The 25,127-nt window shown below is 38.3% G+C and overlaps 1 protein-coding gene across 6 annotated transcripts in view; it reads right to left on the bottom strand.

Moving 5' to 3' along the window:
• satb1b (SATB homeobox 1b) overlaps positions 1-25,127 on the bottom strand; it is a 175,286-nt gene that overhangs the window by 118,702 nt on the left and 31,457 nt on the right. For 4 of the 6 annotated variants that reach the window (XM_057834422.1, XM_057834421.1, XM_057834417.1 and 1 more), the window contains exon 2: positions 8,644-8,889. In XM_057834422.1, the coding sequence (XP_057690405.1) occupies positions 8,644-8,860 (217 nt within the window). In that variant the 5' untranslated portion in view covers positions 8,861-8,889. Of the gene's footprint in view, positions 1-8,643; positions 8,890-10,710; positions 12,426-12,629; positions 16,585-25,127 lie in introns of those variants that run through there. The other 2 variants (XM_057834419.1, XM_057834418.1) reach the window with 2 other exon arrangements.

The following is a 25,127-nucleotide window of genomic DNA, read 5'->3' as shown; positions in this document are numbered from 1 at the left end:
GCTAACATTGAATGTCCTCCAATAAAACACAAAGCTTGGTCTTTTGTTGTTTTTAAATAAAGTAATTTGTTTAAGTTTGTGAAACTGTAACAAAGAAACATGCATGCATTCAACACAACTGCACAATACACGCTGGTATACAAATACTATTGAGACACCATACTTCACTTGAGCTACAAGCTATAAGCGTGCTTCCATACAGCAGGACTTATTAACAAATTTTTCTTCATATAGCTTTTTTCCTTATACACACAGATAGATGTAAAATACTTACAGACATATAGTTTCCAAGGCAGAAACATAACAGAAACCCACAACCCTTTTTCTTTTACAAAGCATTCTGATCAATTCAAGTCAATTTTATGGCACGCCGCGTATGTAGTATATGGACTACGTGTCTAATGATCACCTTGGGCTCACGCAGCCAATCATGGGACTTGAGGAGATCTAACCTAGTAAAACTAAGTTGCTGTTTTATGACATCGAGTGTGAAGTGCGCGAGTGTTTTCGGCGCATAAAAAAAGTTGACATAGACCGCAGAAGTCACGTCTGCTAATTACTGCACAACACCAGCATATGACAACGTAATTGATATTAATTCTAATATTCACTCACTGAACATGGCAATCCTACCTGCCTGCTCTGCACCTGTGAGGAGCTACAAGCCAGTTTCCACAGTTACGTGTTGTTGTCGTATCGCCCAGTGCAAACTGCATTCTTACCACTTTTGTTGTAATCCTCTGTGATTTGAGGCCACGCGCTCATTGCATATTTTGCACATTTTTCAGCTTAAGAGTGCTCTTCTCTTTGTAATTCTTATTTTTTCGGCTCCACCCTTGCTCTTTTTATCCATGATCTGAGCACCGAGCTGGTAGCTAATTTGGCTCAAAACAGACTCCGATTAGCGGAGGGAGCTGCATGTTTTATTTTTCGCCCGCACACGTCAGGATGCACCTGGAAATAATAATAATAATCTTTTTTTTTTTTTTTTCTTCTTCTAAAGACGGTCACAGGGACAGCGGTAACAGCATGTAAGTAATACTCACGAATACTCACTCATGAATAAATACCAAACAAAAAAACTATATTCGTATTAAATATAGGTAAAACCCGTATCGGCCTGCCTCGCCGGCCGGCCCACTGAGATTCGTCCCGATCCTCCCGATTAGCCACTCCGGGCCTGGTTTCACATTATGACGTCAATTGTATCTCTTCATCACGCCAAACACAAACATCAAAAGATTACGTCAAATGTATCTCGTCATGATATTGTGTGATAGTAATTGATCATTACGATATGGTATAAAAAATATAGCATTACCACATCAACAGATTCACGATTATGGAAAAACTTCTTGTATGTGTTGGAAGGGGGGGGGGGGGGGTCTTTGTTGTCTGATGTTTCTATGCCATTAGCTGCAATTCCATTATTTTTATTTATTTATTTTTTTTTTTTTCAAAATAAAAGCAATATTTCCAAAATTTCAGTAAAATATGATCGTGACTTAAAAACATGTTTCCATTGAAGGCTGTTTAATTAAAAAGAAAAAGAAAAAAAAGCTCTCATGAAGTCTCATCCCATAAGATATTACTGAAGAAAGATGGATGCCCAAAACCTGATGCTCACGGATTGTGATATATTTTAACAGAAAATCATCTAAAAAAGCCTCGTCCTCAAGTTTTGCGATATTGAGGGGGGTTTTTTATTTATTTTTTTAATTCATTAATTTTTAAAAATGTTAATTAGCAGGTGCGGCATGGTGGCTGAGTGGTTAGCACGTCTGCCTCACAGTTCTGAGATCAAGGGTTCAATCCCGGGCTTCGGCCTTCCTGTGTGGAGTTTGCATGTTCTCCCCGTGCCTGCGTGGGTTTCCTCCGGGAACTCCAGTTTCCTCCCACATCCCAAAAACATGCATGGTAGGCTGATTGAACATTCTAAATTGTCCGTAGGTATGAGTGTGTGCATGAATGGTTGTATGTCTCCTTGTGCCCTGCGATTGGCTGGCAACCAGTTCAGGGTGTCCCCTGCCTACTGCCCGTAGGTAGCTGGGATAGGCTCCAGCACCTCCGTGACCCTCGTGAGGAAAAGCGGCATGGAAAATGAATGAATGAATGAATGAATAATTAGCAGGTCTTCAGCGAGAAATTTTGGTTTTGCGAATCCCTAGGAGTTAGGGCTGAACCAAAAAATTTACATTGTGACTTTTTGGGGGTTTGCAATATGTCGCAATGTATATTGCAATATTAAAACTAGAATAATTTTCACCAGATGTCTTAAATAGCTTTGTTTGGGAAGACTTTGATTGACTCACCACGACCACATTGTATTCATACAATACAGTTTACTCCAGGTTAAGGGGTTTCAACTGTGAATTATAAACATACATGTATGAAAAAAGGGATGCAGGAGGCCACGTCTCTGTACACTTGCTGCTTTTATGAAGCAAAACAAAAGTTTACGTGCTCAAAAAAAAACATTTGCACATCCTGCGATAGGACTATTGCGCATGCACATATTGCAATGGCGATGTTCAAATGATATATTGTGCAGGCCTACTAGGAGTAATGGAAACTTAGGCATTGACGGCGATGGAGACGGACATTCAATACATTTGAAGAGTCCAAATAAATTACATGGCCATCACCGTCAATGGCGGTGAATGAGTTAATACGTTTAAGCATGCAGGGTAAAACAACTCCTCGCTCCTTCCGCTCAGAATGATGGAGGTGAGGAATTAGACTCTCTCAGCTGGAGCACTGCCGTCGCAGATTTAAAAGGAGAGATGGTGAGGAAAAAACGGCTCATCCGAGAACACCTTCCCAGCCAAACAAAGAGAGCGCACTCACGCCAAGAGCAATTAGGACTCGGAACCTGCAGGTTTTCCAAACTCATTTAAAGAGCAAAACATCGTAACTATTAAGAAAAAAACAAAAGTGGCGCCTCTTTTTGGACAGCTTTGGTGCAGTTAAAGAAAAACGATGTCATAATGCCAAAGTGGCTCTCGAGGATGGCAAAGTTGCAGGCGAGCAAACAAGAAAGTTGGAGGGATCCGTTTAAAAATTATGAAATATTTATATATATTTTCAGTGCGGCACGGTGAAACAGTGGTTAGCATGTCCGTCTCACTGTTATGAGATAACGGGATCAATCCCTGGCTCCGGCCTTTCTGTATGGAGTTTGCATGATCTCCCCGCGCCTAGAAAGCTCAGCAGCAATGTAGCTACTAGTTTGTTAGCTTTGCTGCACTTTGAGTTGTTGTTTGAGCATGTACAGTGACTTAAGTGTGGGTAATAAAATTCAGACGTCATTTGACTGGCTGGATGATAAGCTTATGTCTATTTGTTTTTATTTAACACAATTCAACATTATTTATATAGTGTAGTATAGCACCTACAAAGGTCAGCAGCAATATTACACAACAAAACACGATTAACTCTTAAGGTTCCGAGCCCTTCTTTTTTTGGGGTTGTGGCACCTACAAAGCTCAGCAGCAAAATTGCACAACAAAAAAAAGTTTTCTTTAGTTTTTTTTTTTTTTTTTTTTTTTTTTTGGGGGGGGGGGGGGGGGGGATGATGTTGCGATCTTCCTGCACTAGCGTTGCCATCAACTGGTAGATCGCGATTGACATAATGAGCACCGCTGCTCTAAATCAATGCAATTGTGAGTGTGAGTGGTTGTTGGTCTATACTGTATCTGCCCTGCGATTGGCTGGCAACCAGTTCTGGGTGTACCCCGGCTCCTGCCCATAGTCAGCTGGGATAGGCTCCAGCACTCCCGCAATTCTCGCGAGGATAAATGGTAATGAAAATGAATGAATGTCTGCAGAACAACATGCAGTAAGCGTGAGTACCAGACAAAGATTTTACTTTTTTTTTTTGCCTCCCATTTTCTGGTTTCTTCCTGGTTCAAGTAGCATAACGTAACATGTTAAGATTGAAAGATGGGACTTACAAATTGAAAAATTCTATACTGTATACATTAAAATGATCTCATAAACATGAGATAAATCACAGAAATATCTATCGTAAATTTTCGCCATAATTATGTAATTTTCGGAGTATATAGGCACCTATTTTTTCCCTCACTTTGAACTTTGGAGCTCATGGTTGAGTGTGGCTTGTTTATGGATTAATTTTTTTTTTTTTGCAGACTATTGCATGTCTTCAGGTGTAAATATACCATAGTACAATGTGGACGCCTGCAGCTTATAGTCCAGTGCGACTTATACATGAAAAATAAAGTTTAAATGTCAAATTTGTCTGTGTATGCGCTTGCTTTATAGTCCAAAAATGACAATATGACATCAAAATTGGTATTTTTGTGTTTTTTTTATTTTTTTTTATTTTTACTTTTAATCAGATCAATTTTATTCACAACAAATCAGGAGAGTTAAAACATCGCAGTTAAGTATAACTAAGGAAAGGTTTTACTTTTAAATAAATTAAAAGAGACCACCATAACAATTATCAACCCAGTACGTTCCAAAAACAATTTTTTTCTTTTAATAGTTTTTCTTTTACATCAAATACATAGTATTGGGAAAAAATGTTTTTCACTTCAGTTTTTTTCATTTATTTTAAATATCTATTTTTAAAATTAGATATTTGAAAAAAAAAAATAGAAAAAAAAAAAAGGTTTTTACTATTCCCCTCCTTCCTTTTTAACTCCTTCAGTGCCATTGATGATAAACATCCAATCATGTGGCTCTTTTAATGAATCTGCTGTGAATTGAAATGAGTTTGTCACTTGGAAATGTACAGCAGTTGGACAAAATAATGTATAACATGCAACATTTTGGCACCATTATCATTTACCATAATTGTTAAAGAAAGGCATGAGGAACACTCTAATGAAGTTGAACATCTCGTATGGCCGGCATAATCCCCACACCTCAACATTATTGAGCATTTACAGTCAGTTTCAGAGATTCAATTAAGACGTCGATTTCCACCGCCATCGTCTCTAAAGGAGTTAGAGGGTATTCTAACTGAAGAATGGCTTAAAATTCCTTTGGAAACAATTCACACCTTGTATGAATCATTACCTCGGAGAATTGAGGCTATAATTGCCGCAAAAGGCTGGCCTACACCATGTTAAATTAGTTTTTGTTGATTTTTTAAGGTGTTTCCATTATTTTGTCCAATCCTTGTATACTGGAAAGAGGCTGCCAACCAAGGAGTCAAGAAACAACTGCCATCAATGGCCGCCAAAGAGTTAATAAAATTTAGTCAAGATAATTGTCGATTAACTTGATAATTGATTAGTCAATTAAAGCTACCCAAACTCACTTCAAAACCCAAACATTCTATTTTTAAAAAAAATGTGTCCACCATTGTTGGATTATAAAAAGTAGTTGACATCATCATCTCTCAGGAAAGTTGCGGGCGGGTAAACAAAAAGTCGGAGGAGCGATGACACAGCAGCAGCTCCGAAGCACGACACAGGGATGATTCTCACAGTGCTCCTCTGTTCGCCATTGTCTGCCACAAGAAGTGTGTGCGTTGCAATGACTAAAGGAGCATTGTGACCGGGGTTTAAAAGTTTTGGAGAGCATGCATGCAGGCACTGGGGAACCAGTGGGGTGGCATGTTACATTCAACTTTAACTTAAAAAAAAATATCTGACTGGATTCAACTTGCCAGCCTTTTTTCTTTTTGATTTATTTATACACCAAATCTTTATTAAATCTACAAATTGTCCAGGCCATAAAAAACATGGCTCATCACACTTTTCCAATTAGCAGGCAAGTTTAGCCTGTTTACTCAAAAGTGGTGGGGATTTTTTTACCCAACTGCTAACAGGCCGTCGGGGAATGAGCATTGTTTCAATGCCATTGACGATGTTAGACGTCCAATCATGTGGCTGTCTTCATGTAGACATGTGCTGAATAATGGTTTCTAGGTATGAAAACGTCAAGATTTCAAAACTGCGAAAATTTTCCATTATACCATCCCTAAGATATTAGCTATTTTTATGTCCCAAAAATGCAGGGAGAAATCTCTTGCTTGCAGCTGCAAGGCTAAACCCCCTCCCACCGGTTGTTGCTCAGTGTGAGTTAGCTGTACTACACGATGGCTGGAGGAGGTGAAACTCCTGAACTTTTTCCCCCATCAAAGAAAACGAAAATGCTGGTATTGGAATACTTCGGCTACAGAAAAGTTAGACGGCCGTGGCTTAAAGTAGGAGGTCCAACCGACATGTAAAACATGTTTGCGTCGGGTGGCTGACAAGGAAGCAATAAATCTAATATGATTTTGCATTTATACAAAATTAGTTTCAGTGTTAGTAAACACTAGTTTTAGTGTTAGTAAACACTAGAGCTGGGAAGGCACCTAACGATTCGATTACGATTACGATTCAGAGGCTCCGATTCGATTATAAAACGATTATTGATGCACCCCCTCCTTTTTTTTTTTTTTTTAATAAATGTTTTGTACATTAGTTCCAAAATTGTTCAAAAATTCTATTTCAGTATGAAGTTAACATATAGCAGTAAATAAAATGTACAAAAATAACAGTAAATAAAAAAACTCCAGTCCCCATTCTGTATCAGCAGCCTTAAACTACATTCAATTAATTTAATGTTGTGAATCAACCGTTAAAGTTGTTAAAATTGCTCCCGTTATTCCATAATTTCCCTTTTGTCTACTTTCAACATGTGAAAGTACTATTTTAAAGATGGATTCAAGTCAATATTTTACCGATTTAGGAGTATTTTAGATAAAAAGTTAATTAGGTTTGCATGGAAGGTTCGCTACAACAGCCTTGCAGGGAAGTGTACTGCTTTAAGATGGCGGCCGTTTACTAACGCCCGCATCTAGCTTTTTGTAGGTGTGCTGCTAACGCTACCTAATCTATAATGCATCTAGTCCTATATAAATGATATCTACCGTAACTTCATGTGGATGTACTGTGTAGCAGCTTTTCGGCAGCAGTCAGGTATGTTGTTGTGTTTTTTTATCTCGTGGCATGAGTTGAGCTAGAGCCGTGAGTTGAGCAGTGGCATTACCCGAGGGGCCGGGTAATGAGAAGCATGACGTTTAGCTACTCTCGCTTCGTTCCTCATTGACCGCGCGGCGCGCTGAGAGTGTTGTACTTCCGCTTTACTTGGCATATTTCAATAATCGGAATTTGGATGTTTTTGAATCGTTCTCGAATCTTTCACGGCCGAATCGCGAATAATCTAAGAATCGGAAATTTTGCACACCTCTAGTAAACACTGTCATGAATGTTTCCCATCAGCTACGAGAGTTAACTCCAGCGTGTTTAGTGTGTCTAGCGGTAGTAAAACTTTCTCTTTGGCAACTCTTTGTGTTGAGAAAGAGAGTGTGTGTATAATGTAAACATGATACGAGTCATACACACGTGCTTTTTATGGCAAATAATTGAATTATTTTTGTTCTGATAGTAATAATGTTGAGCTGTGGCTGTGGGTTTAGCCTCACCGAAAGGAGTCAATTTATTTTAGTTGTTTTTAGAATATTTTGTTATTTTTAAAAATGTATTTTAACTTAACGTTATATTTATGTTCCAATTTGCTGATATGTTTTGAAAAATAAAAATCTTGTTCAATTGAAAAAAGGTTTGTTTGTATTTTAAACCCAGATTTCAAAGTAACACATTTTTGAGCTGTAATTGCAATACCGTGATACCATGAAACTGTGATATTTTGGCTTAAAGTTATCATACCGTCAAAATATCATACCGGCATGCCAGTAATTTCATGCTACTGCTGCGAATTTAAATGAGTTTATCAGTAATAGGCATCGAATACATTTGAACTGGGAGGGTGGCAGTTATTGAACGTTCAAATGGATTGGAAATCTACGTCTATTAGTGATAAACTCCTTTAAATTCACACCAAAAGACATGATTAGACATCTATCATCGTCAATGGCAGTGAAAGAGTTGCCAATCTCATCAAAAGCTCACACTACCACCATATTTGAATGTGTATATTTTCAAAACCATACTTTATCTGTGCAAACAGTGCTGTTATTAAGAATGCAATGATATATCAATCTAGAAAAAAAAAATTGATCAATATCGAGATCTTTTTGATAGGTCGTTTTATTCAAAAGAGTGGTTTTCATTTAAATGTCTGAAATATTTCAACTAAAAAAATTGTCAAAAACGTCAAAAATTCATTTGTTTTTTTTTAACTGCTTCTCATAAAATGTAACTGATTTGTGTCAAAGCTGTGCATAATATTGTATCAAAAATTGATCAGGCGCTATTATTTAAATGAATCATAGTTTGGAATAATGGCAAATAACATATCATCAAAATATTGGTGTTTGTAACCTTACTTTTTACCATGTAAGTTTCAATTGGAAGCCGATCTGAAGCATACTTGTTATTCAAATTCAATTTCAACACAAATGCAATTAAAGCAATTTTAAATAAAACAGACATAACAGAATATTTAAGCACAAAAAAGAAGATTTGGATCATTTTTAGGTAAACAATATCTTTTAAAGGATCCATAGACTATCAAAATAGTTGTTAAATAATTTGATTAGCCAATTAATTGTGGCAGCCCTGCAGCGAATACAAATTAATAACAGGAATTCTTTGACAAGCAAACCCTGTGGTTGTTACTGATACCTATGTGGACTCGTAGTGTTGAAAAGCAATGTACCTCGCTTGTGGCAGGTCTTCAGCAGGTGATTGGCGGGCTTGTAAGGGAGCCCGGCCAGTTTGGCGCCAGTGCTGCCCAGCCTGGCCCGCCCCTGGGGGCTGCCGTTCTGCTCCATGCGGGGCAGCTTGGCCGGCGGTGGTTTGGCCTCGGCGATGCTGTTGACCAGCTCGGCGTTCTCCTTGCCCAGACACGTCTCGCTGAGATGCTCCATCATCATCTCAGCAACCCTCAACTCACTGCGGTCACCTGAGCAGATCAGAATATATTATATTAGCATAAGCCTGTCAAACTTGTTTTACGTGGTGGGTTACTTTTTAGTACCGTAATGTCTTGTGTATTGTGCATATTTTTTACCTGGAAAAAAAAAATCTGGAAAAATTGGGGGATGCTCAAAGGGCAATTTTTCATTGTTGACCTAAAAATTGTCCAAATCTTCTTTATTAGCCTTGTAAAAATAACTATTATGTTATATATTATTTATTTTTATCTATTCATTTGGTTATTCTTATAAATTTAAAAAAAAAAAAAAGGGAAAACAGTAAATATCTTCTTAATCCCATTATTTTATTTATCCAAAAAAGTGACAAAATAGACTAAACATTCTCTTTTCAATATATATTTTTTTTTATTATATTTTGTAATTTAAAAAAATTAACGAAATATGAGCGATTAATCGCAAAAATAACTGGTTATTAAGCAACTGTAAAAAAAAAAAATAATAATAATATCAATAATTTGGGGAAGCCTAGTGAGTATATTACACACTGTACTATACACTACAAAATATGGTAACAGATGACCTGATCTGATAGCTGTTCAAATTGATTGGACATCTATCGCCGTCGGTAGCCATCTTTTTTCTCAACTTATATAAAAACATTGAGACCTCAATTTTGATTGCCGTATGTTAACACATCAGTTGGCCTTGCTTTTTCTGTCGTGTTCTGTTTTTTTTTTTTTTCACAGCACATGTATTATGTATAGACATCCCACAAGTGAGTCTCACGCGAGGTGAACCAAACAAGCTTTTTTTTAGCGAGAAGGCATTAATTTGCAGGGTGTTTCCGCTCGGATGCGTACAGTTGAGGTTCTGCAGCCGAGCACGCAGGGTTTAGGCTTGGCTGGGGTTTGGTTCAGGTTTGGCGAGGCCAACCATTGGTTCGTGAATTATCTCGCAAAGGAATGTTGCCAGATGTTACAGGTGTGAAGTTATGTTTTTTAATGTGACTGCCAAATAGGGCTGCCACAATTCACCGTCAAATATTTTGATAGTCAATTTATCGTTTGGCGACATTGTTGACGTTAAAATGGTCACCTTTTGGTATCCAAAAGTATCAGGTGATTTTCTTACTTCTACATAAGGCCAACTTCTTTGTTTCTCAAATCACAAACAAAAAGAAAGTCATTTACTGGAACAGGACAATGACAGTAAACAGCAAATCTCGGAAAGTGTAATCATACATGTGGACTGACAGTTTCACATACAAGTCTGAAATTGTCAACACAACAAATACACCAGAGTACACACCAGTTCCTAGACGAACAAACAAATTGTTCATGTTTAAATACACCCATGGCTAGATTAGACGTGTCCATTAGGCCGTTTGTTAGGGTTGCACGAGTGTATAAGTCACGGTGCATGTCATTGCATCGTGTTAATTCACTGGCGCTGTCAAAGAGGACAAACTCGACCACCCCCGCGTCCAAAGATCATCAACTCCCCCCATTCATGACGCGCAATGAGCCAAGTAATTCCCTGCAATTAGGGCAGAAAAGTGAGGGATGAGGGTGGGGCGGTAGGGGGTATAAGGAAGGAATCCACACCGTGGGATCAACGTTAAAGCCACAGAAATAATAATTATATTGATCCTACATGAAAATGGATGCATGGATGATATGTATACTCTACATTCAGAAAAGGACTTTAACCAATAAAACAATGATTAGGTATTTATCATTTGTGAAGTAATAGTTATAATGATAATAATAATAATAATAATAATACAACTATATTTTATTTATTTTTTTAAGGAGTAGTGGGTTTGGGTTAGAATTGAAGAAACCAACCTGAAAAGCAGCAGCTTGCCACCACTTGGATTCCTCTTTTCTTCAAGTTTGGCCAGGGTAGTATTGAGTTTTAAAATTATAACTTGCAAAAAAGTAATATAGGAGAAAAAAAACTTCCTGTTGGCAGGTGAGTGACAGAAGGGGGGCGCGGAAGTCAAGCCGGCTTCTAGGAGGCTCCGCCGGGCAAGAGGCGGGACCACCGACCGGTGTCGGGGCTGGCTGCGTGTCTGCTCTACGCTAGCTTACACCGTCCGGCGTCATGGACGCTAACAAACAAACAGAAGAAAAATAACAACAAACGGGGGTAAAGTGAGCGGTTAGCCGCTACTTCCCAAAAAAAGATAAAAACATGGCCGTGGGAAGGTAGGTGGGAAGAGGCTGCCAGCCTGCCCGCTAGCCGCCGCCGGGAAGCGGACAGCGTACGGAACGGAACATGGTAGCCACCACCACCGCCACAAACGCCACAGTCACCGGCTACTCGGCACTTCAAACCCGGGGGCTCGGGAACTAGCTAACGGGCGCGGAAGAACGAACCACCGTCCCCTCGGCGGTTGTTGGCAGCGCGGAGCCGAAACGCGGTAAGAGCACGGAGCAGGTTCGCCACATTAAAGAAAAAACGAGAGGGGGAAAAAAGACAAGGGGAGGTCAAAAAGTGCCGTTCACTTTCCCGATATCGCGGATAAACGACGCTCTCCCAGCCGGGTTCATAAGCGGGGCTGGCCGAGCTGCTACTACCGCCACCGCTGCCGCCTGGAGGTTGGAAGAGGAGGCGGAGGATGGTGTCCTGCTGCTCGGGCTAGGCGCTCCTGTGCCTCGGCTATCCGCCTGTCGGTCTCTCCCCCTCTCTCGCTCCGGCTCTTCCTGCGTGTCCCCATTAAATTATTAGTTGTATTGACTCATCGCCCTCCTCCTCCTGCTCCGCCGCCTCTCTCACTCTCTTTCTCTCTCTCTTTCTGTCTCTCTCTCCGCTGCTCTCTCTCCCCTCGGCGGGCACATGGCGAGGCCGAGGGGGCTGCAACATTTCCGGGGTGGTGGGGGGGGGGGACTGACGGTAAACTAGTCCCGGGAGAGTAGCGGATGATTTCACCTGCACACCGGCCGTAAAAGTGGGATGGGGGGGGCGTTCAAAGTGGAAAAAGTGCGCCTAGGAAATTCTAATCAGCTTGATTGGAGTGCATTTATTAACAATAGTGGCAACTATAAATCAGTATAATCAATCATCCATATTTGTACGGCCACTCTTTCTATGTGTTTGCAAATCATCAAAGAAGGACAGGGGGGTATGTATTTTTTTCCACCAACTTGGGCAACAAATAATAATAATAATAGTTAGAATAATATCTAAAAGTGGTAAGTGTTCAAACTTGAGTTTGCCCAAAATTGATTAATATGACCAGAAATAGCTGTCATATTTGATGTAACAAATAAAACACAATTTCCAAATGCCTAAATTATTATTTTCAACTATTTTTGTATTTTAATGTCACAATCCCTATCAGACACCCACAAAACTCTTGAAAGTCATATAAATCTCACATATTGCTATCATGTTAACATATGCAAATGATAGCTTGTTCATCACACAACACCAATCATTTAGATTAACAATATGCCCTTTAAGACTTTTTAAATCCGAAAAGTTGATCATCGGGAAATATTACCCAAAATGTTTGAATGGTAACATCAGCTGTCAATTTGATATACTTAAAGCTGAAATATAACTATTTCCAAAATTTGATCATTAAGATTTTTTATATATATATATATATATATATATAAGGACAGATAACTGTAACTATCTGCATATAAACAAAATAAAGTTTTAAAATCAGCACATACTATGTATGTAGATTATAGATATTAACACATAAAACAACAAATATGAATCAAAACATGATTTTTTAAAACTTTGACCTTACGTTTGAAAAATGGTTGTCATCTGCTACATGCCTTTAACCTCCAGTCAATCAAAAAATAGTCCCCACAATCGATGAATATTATGAAAAAATAGCAGTTGATCCATTTTTAATAGCAACAGAACATCCAGAAACATCGTAGTCTTAGATGAAACAAAAGAAATCTAGAGTGACATCCTCCAAGCAACCAAAAAATAAAAAGTAAATGTTGCATTTGTTTCCCTTGACACTTGTCATTACACAACAATAGTGCAATCAACAAACAAAGGACGAGAAACTTTGCAGGTTATATCACTGTCAAGGAAACCTGTGTAGCAGGTCATTGTGCATTGACGCGACACCGTTTTAGCAGCCCAAAAAAATGTGACGAGCACCACAAAACCTCCAACTGTCAACTCGGAAGGAAGACATGCATCGAGAGCACACGCGCAGCTTGGGCAAACACACGCAAGCTGACATTGTAATTAATGAAGCCACCCTTTTTTATCTCCTGCAGATGATGTCTCTTTGACGTGTCAATAAATCCAAATGAGATTTGATTTGACTATAAACTCTTCAAGTGGGTCCCATGTGTTGGGATTTCAAAACATTGGCTGGGAGTAGGGCTGCCACAAACCATTATTTTGATAGTTGACTAATTACCGATTGTTTTTGCAATGAGTTGACTAATTTACTCATATATGAATTTTACTGTTTTAATACTCTGAGCTTTACATTTTAGCTGTAAATGTACTTACCATTAGAACAAATAACGATAGGCTTAGGAAAGGACTATGAATACTTTGTTTCAAAGTAAAAAGCAGAAAACTGCAAATATCTCATTTTGATCAATACAGGTAGTCCCCAGGTTATGACGTACTCGACTTTACGACACCAGAGTCTCGTCCGCCATGTTGTCTCCAGTGCTTTTTTTTTTTTTTTAAGTTTCATAAACAATACCTTATTGTATCTCACTGTATCTTATTTTTACTTTACTTTATTAATATGACGTGTTCTGTCCTCACTCAACATGACGTTGTTCAGATTTAGAGGCAGCAAACAAGGCAATTGTGCTTTTAAAGCTTTTTATTTCCTTCACTTTTTACAATTTGCAAAGCTGTAGCACACACGTACACTTATGTTCAAAACAACACGCATTCTAACAAAACAGTTGACACAAAACAATTGGTGTTTAAACGTCCATCTATTCTGATCAATATGTAAATTTAGTAGAATAAATTATCGTAATTTGCCTAACACAGGTTCGCTAGCTTAAATACTACGAATGCTAAAGTATTTACAATTCTCGTAGAAAATCACTCACACGCAACTCCAAAAACTGTAGTTGAAAATTTAATTACAAATGCATACACAAACATATATTAGCTGAAACAACTTACAACCTTATGTCTGCCAAACCAGAGCGCAGCTATCCTTTATCCATGTCAGAGGTCTGAGTCTACTTATCAATCATACAAGGCGACAGTCCAGCCAGACTCAACGCTGCCACCAGAGGTCAGTGTATCCGCCATCATTAAAATACAAATACAGTGGTACCTCTACATCCGATCGCTTCGACACACGATCTTTTCGACGTCCGACGTAAATTTTGACTTGCCATTTGTTTCTACATCAGCCGACATGCTCGAAAAATGACGATCTATGACAGTGCCGCAGTTTGTTTTCCCGCAAGACGGACGCACGGCAGTTTTTTTTCTGAAAGCAATCAACATGGGTTCCATTAATGTTAGTGCAGGTGGTGAAAAAAAAGCAAAATGGTGATGCTTACCCTCAAAATGAAAATGGAAACAATAGAAATATATGAGCGTCTTGTGCGCATCCGTAAACTGGCTCGACAATACCGCCGTAGAATGTCTACTCTCGACGGTCCTCCTCCGACCTCCGTTCGCCAGTGTTTATAAGTTAAGGTGGCAATTATAATTGTGGCAATATCGCCAAAGAAATCGGCAGCTTCGTAAGGTTTCTAATCATTTATTACGTCAACTTGTGCAACACAACACGCCTACTGTCCACCGCAGTTGAACAAAGTGAAAGTTAAAAAGTCCAATCTGACTCTGTCAAGTCAACAACGCAATGCGTTCAGGTACCCCACGCAAACACATTCGCCACATTAGAACCCGATTCGTTACAAAATTACAGGAATTATTATTATGATTACTATTATTATAATATTATTCGAATTTTTATTCACAATTTATTTGTTTTGCTCTGTGTAATTGCTATTTGCAATAGTACCCACAGTATTTATTAACGATTTAGTGTAGTTTTTCAGGCTGTGGAACGAATTCATGGAATTATATATATTTTTATTTTATACTTTTTATTATATATTATTCTTATTGGAAAATCCTGCTCGACATACCACCATTTCGACTTACAAACTAGGTCCTGGAACAAACTAACTTTGTATGTAGAGGTAACACTGTACAATACTTTTGGACTTTTTAGCTAGTTGTTTTGGGGTACTTCCGCGGAAATTCGGGTTAAGTCACCAGCGTAGGAACAGGACTGGTTCGTAACCTGGGGATGACCTGTAGATGAAATTTAACCATCTGCTTTCATTAACCCTTTAACACCTAAGCCTATTTTGGCCGAATTTGCATGCCTTTGATGTTGCCTTTATATTTCAAAGAAAAAACTGTTCACAATGGCCAAATTGGGTCCCTTTTTTCAGGATACCTTGAACTTCATGTCCAAACTGTTGTTTTTTTCCACTGACCAACTTTAATCCACATTTTGGACCCAAAAAGACAAAAAAATCCCAAAATCTTTTTTCAAAATTTGTAATGTTGAATTCCCACTGACAACCAAACATGCTCGACCAACCGTTTTGAAGCTTGATAATATTTATTTAACTTGCTAAGATAAACATTCAGTTGAAAAAAAATAGATTGAATAGTTTTATGTTTGACAATTCAACACAAACAGCAGCTATGGTCATAGGCGTTTTTGGCCTTCACACATACTATGGTCAAAACATGTTATATACAGTGCAAAATAGTGAGAATTTAAAAAAATATATATATTATCCAACACAAAAAGGGTTTGGAGGATATCTCTTTGTGAAGTTAGGTATTGTACCCATCACCTTATCAAAGGTATATATGTACATGCAATCAAGCTTCTCGAACACACATCTATATAAAAATTGAAACGATTCATAGTGAAGAAAAAATAACAAACATTGAAAAAGAAGTATTTTCAAAAATATTGACAAGTAGTTCAGTTCAATTCAAATTTTTTTAGGCATGCGACCCAAGGTTTTTTTTTTTTTTTTTTTTTTTTTTGCGCACTCAATAAAGTTTTGTTTTTGAACATGTCACTAAGCTGCGTCACATACAACGTCACACAGCCTACCCATCCGCGGTTTGCGCGCTGTTGTCACTTCTACTCGCCGAGACGCCGACTGATCCGAGGAATACAATGACAAATACAGCTCATCCTATTCCTTTAGTTGATGAAATAATGCATTAGCTTGCGCTAAATTTAGTTTTCGATTCATTCTGCACGTTTCAAAGTCGGTCGCTCAAACCAACCGGCCGTTGCTTGCGTCGCATGCCTCCCTTTCATTAGTTAGCGCCTCGTTCGGAAATTTATTAAAAATGATCACATTCGGTTCGTCCTTCTTGACATCAGAACGGCTATTGGGATATGTAGTCTTTTGTGCTGCTTTCGGTTTTGAAAAAGGACACGAAATGATGGAAATATGGAGATAGATACATGGTCAATGCAACGTTTTAATGCATATTTGTGAGTGCAATAAAACTATAAAACTCAAATGACATTATCTCCCGTTTTTCTTGGTCGATTGACTTCAAATAAAAACTGGTGTGGACATCAACTTCCATACTTTCAAACGAGAGCAACCAGGGGCACGTGGGTGACGTAATTACAGCGTTACGAGGCTTCAAAGATGATATGCGTAAACGTGTCGCATCCGACACGTTCGGTGTTAAAGGGTTAAGGATTGATTGATTGATTGATTGATTGATTGATTGATTGATTGATTTTGAGCAGTTACAAAAGAAATACAACAACAACAGAAAAAAGAAACCCATTAATAGTAATAGTAATCATGATATTACCAAAATATGTATACATACATATGTAGCTCGAAAGGCAGTGGGAAGAAGCCAAGCTTTTTTGGGTCCCATCCCCTATTCAGTCCTTAAAATTTCCATGGGAACACAGTCACTTCTCAATATTATCATCATCACCATCACTACTGCCATTACACTACAACCACCATCACTACAACCACCGTCATCTCCCTCACCATTGTGCCTATATATTGATCGTACATTTAATAGTCAAAATAATTATAATAACAACTTTACTCGTTCTTATGGTGACAACCATTGTTCTTGAGGTGTGTTATTATCCAACGTCATTAGAGGATGAAAGAAACCAAGGAACATTTATAATGTTTTTTAATAAGAAAATTCGCCTGATTTCGGTTTTTTATTTCGAATATGATCTTTATAAATAAATAAATGCACATTAAAAGAAGTAAAAATTTGAAAAAATTCAAGTTCTTTTTTTTTTGTTTTTGATGGAAAAATGTTTAAAAATATATTTTAAAAAATATATAATAATTAGAGGTGGGAATCTTTGGGCACCTAACGATTCGATTACGATTCAGAGGCTACGATTCGATTATAAATCGATTATTGATTGCCCCCCACCCCCGCTATTAGCTGCTAATGTTTTGTACATTAGTTACAAAAACTGTTTAAAAACAAAAAAAAAAAAAGCCTCGCAGGCTTAAATAAACGACTATTTCAGTATCAAGTTAACAGTTAAAAACAATAAATAATATACTCAAATCCCCATTCTGTATCAGCAGCTTTAAACTACATTCAATTAATTTAATGTTGTCAATCAACCGTTAAAGTTGTTAAAATTGCTCCTGTTATTCCATAATTTCCCTTTTGTCTACTTTCGACATGTGAAAGTTTTAAAACTATTTTAAAGATAGATTCAAGTCAATATTTTACCGATTTAGGAGTACTTTAGATAAAAAGTTAATTAGGTTCGCTACAACAGCCTTGCAGGGAATTCTACTGCTTTAAGATGGCGGCCGTTTACTAACGCCCGCATCTAGCTTTCTGTACATGTGCTGCTACCGCGACCGAATCTATTCTGCATCTAGTCCTATATAAATATGATATCTACCTTAACACTATGTGGACGTACTTTGTAGCAGCTTTCGGCAGCAGTCAGATATGTTGTTGTTTTTTTATCTCGCGGCATGAGTTGAGCTAGAGCCGTGAGTTGAGCATTGGCATTACCCGAGGGGCCGGGTAATGACAAGCATGATGTTTAGCTACTCTCGCTCCGTTCCTCATTGCGTCCCGAAGACCTTGCGGCATGCTGAGTGTGTTTTACTTCCGCTTTACTTGACATATTTCTATAATCGGAATTTGGATGTTTGTGAATCGTTCTCGAATCTTCCACGGCCGAATCGCGAATAATCTAAGAATCGGAAATTTCGCACACCTCTAATGATAATAAAAATATTACTATATTCACTATTAAGAGGCTCCGACAATAGGATTTAGTAAATTTTAACATTAAAAAATGTCTCTAATCAACTATCAAAACAGTTGTTGATTAATTTTATAATCGATTTTTTAATCGAGGCAGCCCAAGATGGCAGCGAATGCTGATGTTTCAGTGCCACTGATGGCTGTAGACGTCAAATCCTATTTGACGGGCGGGGTTGGGAACAATCATTCGCCAATGAGTTAAAATATTGTGTGTGCTGTTGGCAACAGTTGAACAATTGGTTGAGACTGCTATATTTTAAAGGTGGCTCTAATGGAATTTTAGACAGCACCATAAGCGCAAAATCAAATTTGAAGTGATGGAAGTGGGAAAAAAAAAAAACTTCAACCCTCCAAATCTGCATTGATATCTTATAAAAATGTATGGTTTTATGGGTGAAAAGGTTCTGCTTGGACCTTTCCTCATTATTTCCTGGTTATGCAGGCAACAGTTAGGTGGGGTTATTTTTACACATGCAAAGTCACATTCAATTCGCATTGCATGCGAAATGTTCATATATATTTGCATATACAGCTTTCGGAATGGAGAAGATGAACTGTGAGGCAATTTGCCCATTTGGCAGACTGCATCCTGGGTGTGCCAGCTTTGGAGAGCTGTCAAGTTTGACACTTGATCAACAGTTCCTAGTCTTTATGCTTAGAGTGTCATCAGCAGGTTGCAACAGAAAGACTGGGAGAGGAAGTGGATGTTGTTAGGAAATGTCATTGATCAAAACCGCTTGTAAATTCTGCTGTTCACTTCTTTGAACAAACAAGTTGTACAAAAAGCTCTGAATGCATAAACTGTACTGTACAATCAAAGGTGGTAATGAAAGAAGAACCACAGGAAACTGACAAACGGGAAGTTTGCTAACTATCAACCAGACTAGAGGTGGCAAGCCGCCCTGAGAGGTCAGACACATATGCAATATTTGCAGACCAAAACCAAAAACACAGTAATCATCTCATCTCTGCAAAGCTGCTGTTTCATAAACTCGGCAACCACAGACACTTTCACGTAACGTCGACAGGACTTAGAAGAAAAGGAAGGGTTGCATCGAGGTTAACCCGCAATTGTTCTTCCATGCGCTCGTGAGGTCAACAGTTTGAGTAGTCCCACTGAATTCCCCGCAAAAGGTGAGAACGGAAACTTTGAACGTGAAACTACAACTGAAACATCACCTGAGAAGGAACAACGCCTGGCCAAAATGTTTTGAGGGGGTGGAAGCAAGTTTCTCATGATTGTTGCGAGGGTTGTTTTTTTTTTTTTCTAGAAATGATGCTAACTAGAAGAGAAGTGAGTTGGTTCTGTATTGAAGAGTAAAGTCGGTCGTACTGGGTTGCTAGGTCATAATTGCTACATATCGATTAAAATTTTTAATCGAGTTAATCACAGCTTAAAAATTAATTAATCGTAATTAATTGCAATTCAAACCAGCTCTAAAATATGCCATAATTTTCTGTAAATTATTGTTGCAATGGAAAGATAAGACACGAGACGAATATATACATTCAACATACTGTACAAAAGTACTGTATTTGTTTATTATAACAATATATCTCCAAGATGGCATTAACATTATTAACATTCTTTCTATTCAAGGGATCCACGGATAGAAAGACTTGTAGCTCTTAAAAGATAAATGTTAGTACAAGTTATAGTAATTTTATATTAAAAACCCTCTTAATGTTTTCGTTTTAATAACATTTGTAAAATTTTCTAAAGAAATTAGTAGCTCGCCAGTGTTGACGTCGCCGAGCGGTGACATCACATGGGCTCCCTGCCATTCTTCCACAGTGTCTTTAACTACGTAAGGTAGTGATTAAAATACACCACAAGGTGTCAATGGCGAGTTTTAAATGACTTAGAAATCAAGCCAATGAGTGTGTTTTGCCCCTCGACTGACGCCGTAGTTCCGATCCATTGTACTTCACGGTCATTTGAGTGCTGGCTTCACAACGTACGAGACCTCTGATAGTTAGTATATGGTGATTAAATATTGCCATCCAGTGTATTTGTTGAGCTAAACGAAATGTTTGAATAGAGTTTGACCAAAGTCTGAGTAAGTTTTATGTGTATTTTGCATAGCTATTTTGATTGGGAATGCCAGCTTTTCTTTTTGTGAACGTTATTTTTTTGAGAGATAGGAATATTATTTTTGTTGTGCTTTCACTTAATGATACATATTTTGGTATGAAGGAGTTGCCGAAGCTTATGCCAATAAACGGCGTGGTCCAATGAACGCCTATGTACACTTGCCTTTCTCTGCCTCTTAGCTCTCAATGTGCAAAAAATGGCGTCATTGTAATCTGTTTGAGGCAATGCATGAGCGGGTCATTCCGCGCATGCATTAAATGCATCAAATATTTTAAGTGACTAATTTTAAAAAATTAATTACAGTCCATTAATGCGATAAATTTGACAGCACTAGCATAAAGTCATCGGCTGCCATTGACTGCGCAAGACTCATCCGCCTCCTCCCAGTCAAAGCGGACGAGACATCTAGCGCCGTCAATATAACTGAAAGATGAGTATCCACGGCCAGTTCTCCTAGTTTGAATGAATTGGACTTCTCTTCTTGTCAATGGCAGTCAATGAGTTAATGTCTTGCTGGATTAATTAATTGCCTTCAATTTGGGCTGGGAAATTATATGAACATGATCATTGATCATGAGAAATCATGAGGTCGATTTTCAGTGATTATTCATGAGCGTCAACCTGGCACGCCAGATTGATTGTTCCATATATTCAATGAGAATATCTGGGAAAGATTTAATCGAGACCTGTTTCATGGGAGGAATCCTCAAAAAATATACGGCTGCTGATTGGACGATGGCTCTTCTCTATTCACTCGTGAAAACATTGTTTCCTGTTACAAAGCTTTTACGGACGTTCTTTCCTTCTCTTTTAAAGTGGAAATTAGGTGTATTTCAGACAAAATTTGGGAAATTGACCTATCCACAAAAAACGCTTTGCATTACACCATATTACTCAAGCGAATAGTCACTTCCTGGTCACGTCTGCAGCTCCCGCCTCTTTCCCCTGATTGGCTCACCATCAGAAGGTGACCAATCCACATGAAACCACAATTGAAGGTACCGGTTTGCGGAAGAGGAAAAACGTTTCCCGTCAAGAAAATATTTTCGTGAGGAATGCGGAGATAAAAGCAACACTAGGTAACTTTTCAACCTTTATAAAATATTCTCATAACATTTGTGATAACATGTCGACTAGGGGTGTGACAAATTATCGAAAGGATGATATATCGTGATACTTTGTATCCCAAATGGTTATCGATATGCTTCTGTCAAGAATCGAGATATCGTTTTAAAAAGTTGTCAATGTTACCAAAATCTTCTACCATAATAGTGTCTCAGTTAACTCTAAGGCTGCCATTGACGGTGCTCGATGCCCAATCCATTTAGACTGGGAACGTTCGTTCATTCGAAACCAGAGCATTCACAGTCATTCGGTCCGATTATCGGGGCATTTACAGGTCACTTGCTGTTCATTTTCGGGCATTTACAGGTAATTTCCTGTTGAGTTTGAGTCACTGCCTATTCATTTGGGTGATTCCCAGGTCACTTCCTGTTTTGTAACTCAAAGAGGAAGTGACCTATAAAATACCCCAACATCAACAGGAAGTAACTGAAAATCAACAGGTAAATGACCTTAAATGGCCCAAAATTACCTCATTGCCGCATTGGCTGCCACTGACGGCCATAGACGTTCAATCCGTTTGAAGTGGGAGGGATGGCATTCGTTCATCCGCTGCCACCCTCCCAGTTCAAATGGATTGGACGTCTACTAGCAATAAACTCCTTCCAATTCACAGCAGATACTTGTTTTTCTGTTTTTTAGTTGTATGTAAAAAATCCTAGAATGATTTCCTGACCAATGTATCAATAATTGTTGTATCGCCATATCGTCAGGTCATCGTTATCGTGAGCTTTATATCGTATCGTGAGGTACCAAGAGTTTCCCACTCCTAATGTCGACTGACAACTAGTTGAATGACACCTCTTTTATATCTTGAGGGGGTCTGTATCGCTTTCACCGGTACTAATTAACGTTGAGGTGGGTAGCAGGAATCCCGCCACACACAAAAAAACAAACTACAGCGCTGACAAGTTCGGGTGGATATGGGGTAGCCACACGGTTGCTAACCGTCATATGCTATTGTTTAGCCACAACTGGATTCATTACGTTATTAATATTCATCCTTCACACAGCCGCTGGAAACAGAAATGTTGTTCAATCCATCTGCAGGCGACCGGGAGATTGATTGATGATTTTATGACACTTTGCGGGTGTGCGCTGGTTCTAATGGGAAACACAGTCTTCCTTAAGGCAAAACACTACCCCTTTTGTCCACCAGCGTCGCTAAAATCGACTAAAACTGAAAAATTCCCAGGTGTTTCTTTAATTGTATTTCCAACAAAATGTCAGAAACTGAACTATCTACAAGAACCCCTTTGCACTTTGTCATTACACGTCTGCAATTCCCATCTCTATCTTCTGATTGGCTCGAACATCAGATGACCAGGGAAGTAGTTGGACAGTTGAGGTTTGCAAGACTGTACTGCATGATGAATCAATTAATCAGGAAGTACTGTCTTGCTTGCAAGGCTTCGCGAGCATATTCCTTTGATCAAACTTTCTGGAAATGCTCGTGACAACAGTCGACCATTTATTTCGTGTCGTATTTACATTGCATGTTAAAAAGTTATAATGCACTCGTTTCATAAGATTTCATTACAGATTCTTAAAACTATCTGAAATTCAAAATCCAGTTTTTTTTTTTTTAAATAGTAATATTTAGGGGTGTAACAGTACACAAAAATCTCGGTTCGGTACGTACCTCGGTTTTGAGGACACGGTTTGGTTCATTTTCGGTACAGTAAGAAAACAAAATGCAAAATATAAATTTGCTAGTTGTTTATTACACACCTTTGTGTTTTCAACAATAGGAACATTAGCCTATACAAAGCTAGAATTCTGCTCAAAAAGTAGCGGGTGTTTAAAGATAATCCAACTCCAATTTGCCTTTCAGACCCCGCGTATTGGTCAGCTTTATTTCTGAGAGAAAGTAGAAAAAAGAACTCCTGTGCTAAAGAGAAAAGCAATCCCAATCTTATGAACGGTTTTCAAAAAGCTTTATTGGTGGATTTTCTCAAGTGAAAGCGCCACACAGAAATTAATAAATTTAATTGTGTAAGCAGGATCTGTGTATTATTCGTATTATTTAATTACAGGTGTTTTTGCACATTTCAATTTTTTTTTTTTTTTTAATGGGCTATTATTTATTTTATTATGTGTTTATATTTTACAAATGTGATGTAGTATTCATTTATATTGTATATTTTATGTTGTATAACTTTAGTTCCTATGTGAATATTAGTTCCTACTTGTTTTGTTGTGGTAGGAGGGTTTGGTATTGAACACGGGGCCGTGTTGGTTATTATGATAGCAGAGAAGACAGCAGTAAATCAACAAAGACAAGTCAACTGTGCCCCGATCTACCACTCAAGATATCTGATGGACTCAAAAAGTGGGTTACGATTGCATATTAGTTTGAAAATCGACCGGATCCACCGTATTTTTACACGAGTGACTTCCGGTCTGCCCGATCCAAGCTACCGGTAGTAGTATTGACGCAGGAGGGTTGCGTCTCGCGTCAAATAATAAACTTTGCCATTCTTTTCGCGTGCGTCATGTTGAGCCGTTTCTGGGACGCGTCTAACATGCGGCCGCACTGCGACTGATGTGCATTGGCTGATTGACTTTAACGCCCGCGTTTCACTGCGTTCTCGCGGCGGCCACATTGTCACGCCGTTGACGTTTCTGGGTTATACTGTCCTACCGCGTTGGTCCTCATTATAGTACAGAAGACGGAGTAAATGTAATCTACACAAAGAAACTGTAACCCGATCGACTCACAGCCTCGAAAAGTAAGGGTTACATTACGTCAGAAACTCGTTCGGTACGCCTCCGTTCCAAACCGAGCACCACGTGCCGAAACGGTTCAATACAAATACATGTACCGTTACACCCTTAGTAATAATTATTTAGAGGGGACGATATCAATAAACAAATGAGCTAGTGTTAAAAAATAGCCCAACACCAATTTCGCTAGTACACAAAATTTATTATTCATATGTATTATGAAAGGTCGCACAAAAAAACTCAAAGAGCCACGGCCAAAATTGAAAACAGAGGGTTTGACCAGTCATTTAGTATTTGATCGAAGTCAGGCAAACCAACTCATTCCCAATTGGAAGCAAGTAAATTAGACATGATCATTTCTTTGCGCACTTTAGCTTAATATAGTCATAGCATGACATCAAGGTTTGATTAAGATGAAGTTCAAGGGCCCGTCCAGCATCAACTGATTTTGCATCAGCGTGACAATTAATGTCATGTGTTTAATTAACACAGAAATAATGAGCTTTTGAATGTTGTAGATGTTTGTTTTAAAACGGGTTTAAAGAATTTGTTCATTGAAAGGCTCTTCAATTTTGACATGTGATTCAACAATTGCCTAAATAAACACTTTGGTTTAACGATTCTCTGAGGAAAACAAGAAAAAACTGACTCCTCTGTTGTAGGGCTCACGTAAAAGTCTTTATATTCAATGTTTCAGTGCCATCAGTGACAGTCAATAAGTTAAAGGATAACATGAAATAACCCTAAAATAGTTTAATCTGGATATACAAGGGACAATTCAGTATGTGTTAGCCACTGAAAAATAATAATACATTTCATATCTAGAGCGCTTTTCCTGACACGCAAAGACACTTCACAAGAAAGATGGGAATATTAGCTCAACAACAATAACAAAACAATCATAAAATTTGATTGAAAGCAGGATAAAAGTATATAAAATTTTAAGAGGTAAAGATAAAACCGAGATAAGGATAATGGTGGGTAGGAAAGAGTAAACAGGTGTAGTGC

Source organism: Corythoichthys intestinalis, chromosome 4 (assembly GCF_030265065.1).
Source record: "Corythoichthys intestinalis isolate RoL2023-P3 chromosome 4, ASM3026506v1, whole genome shotgun sequence".
In the NCBI taxonomy this organism is placed as follows: domain Eukaryota; kingdom Metazoa; phylum Chordata; class Actinopteri; order Syngnathiformes; family Syngnathidae; genus Corythoichthys; species Corythoichthys intestinalis.
Note: the sequence above shows the minus strand (reverse complement) of the source record. Positions and strands in the feature narration are given on the sequence as shown.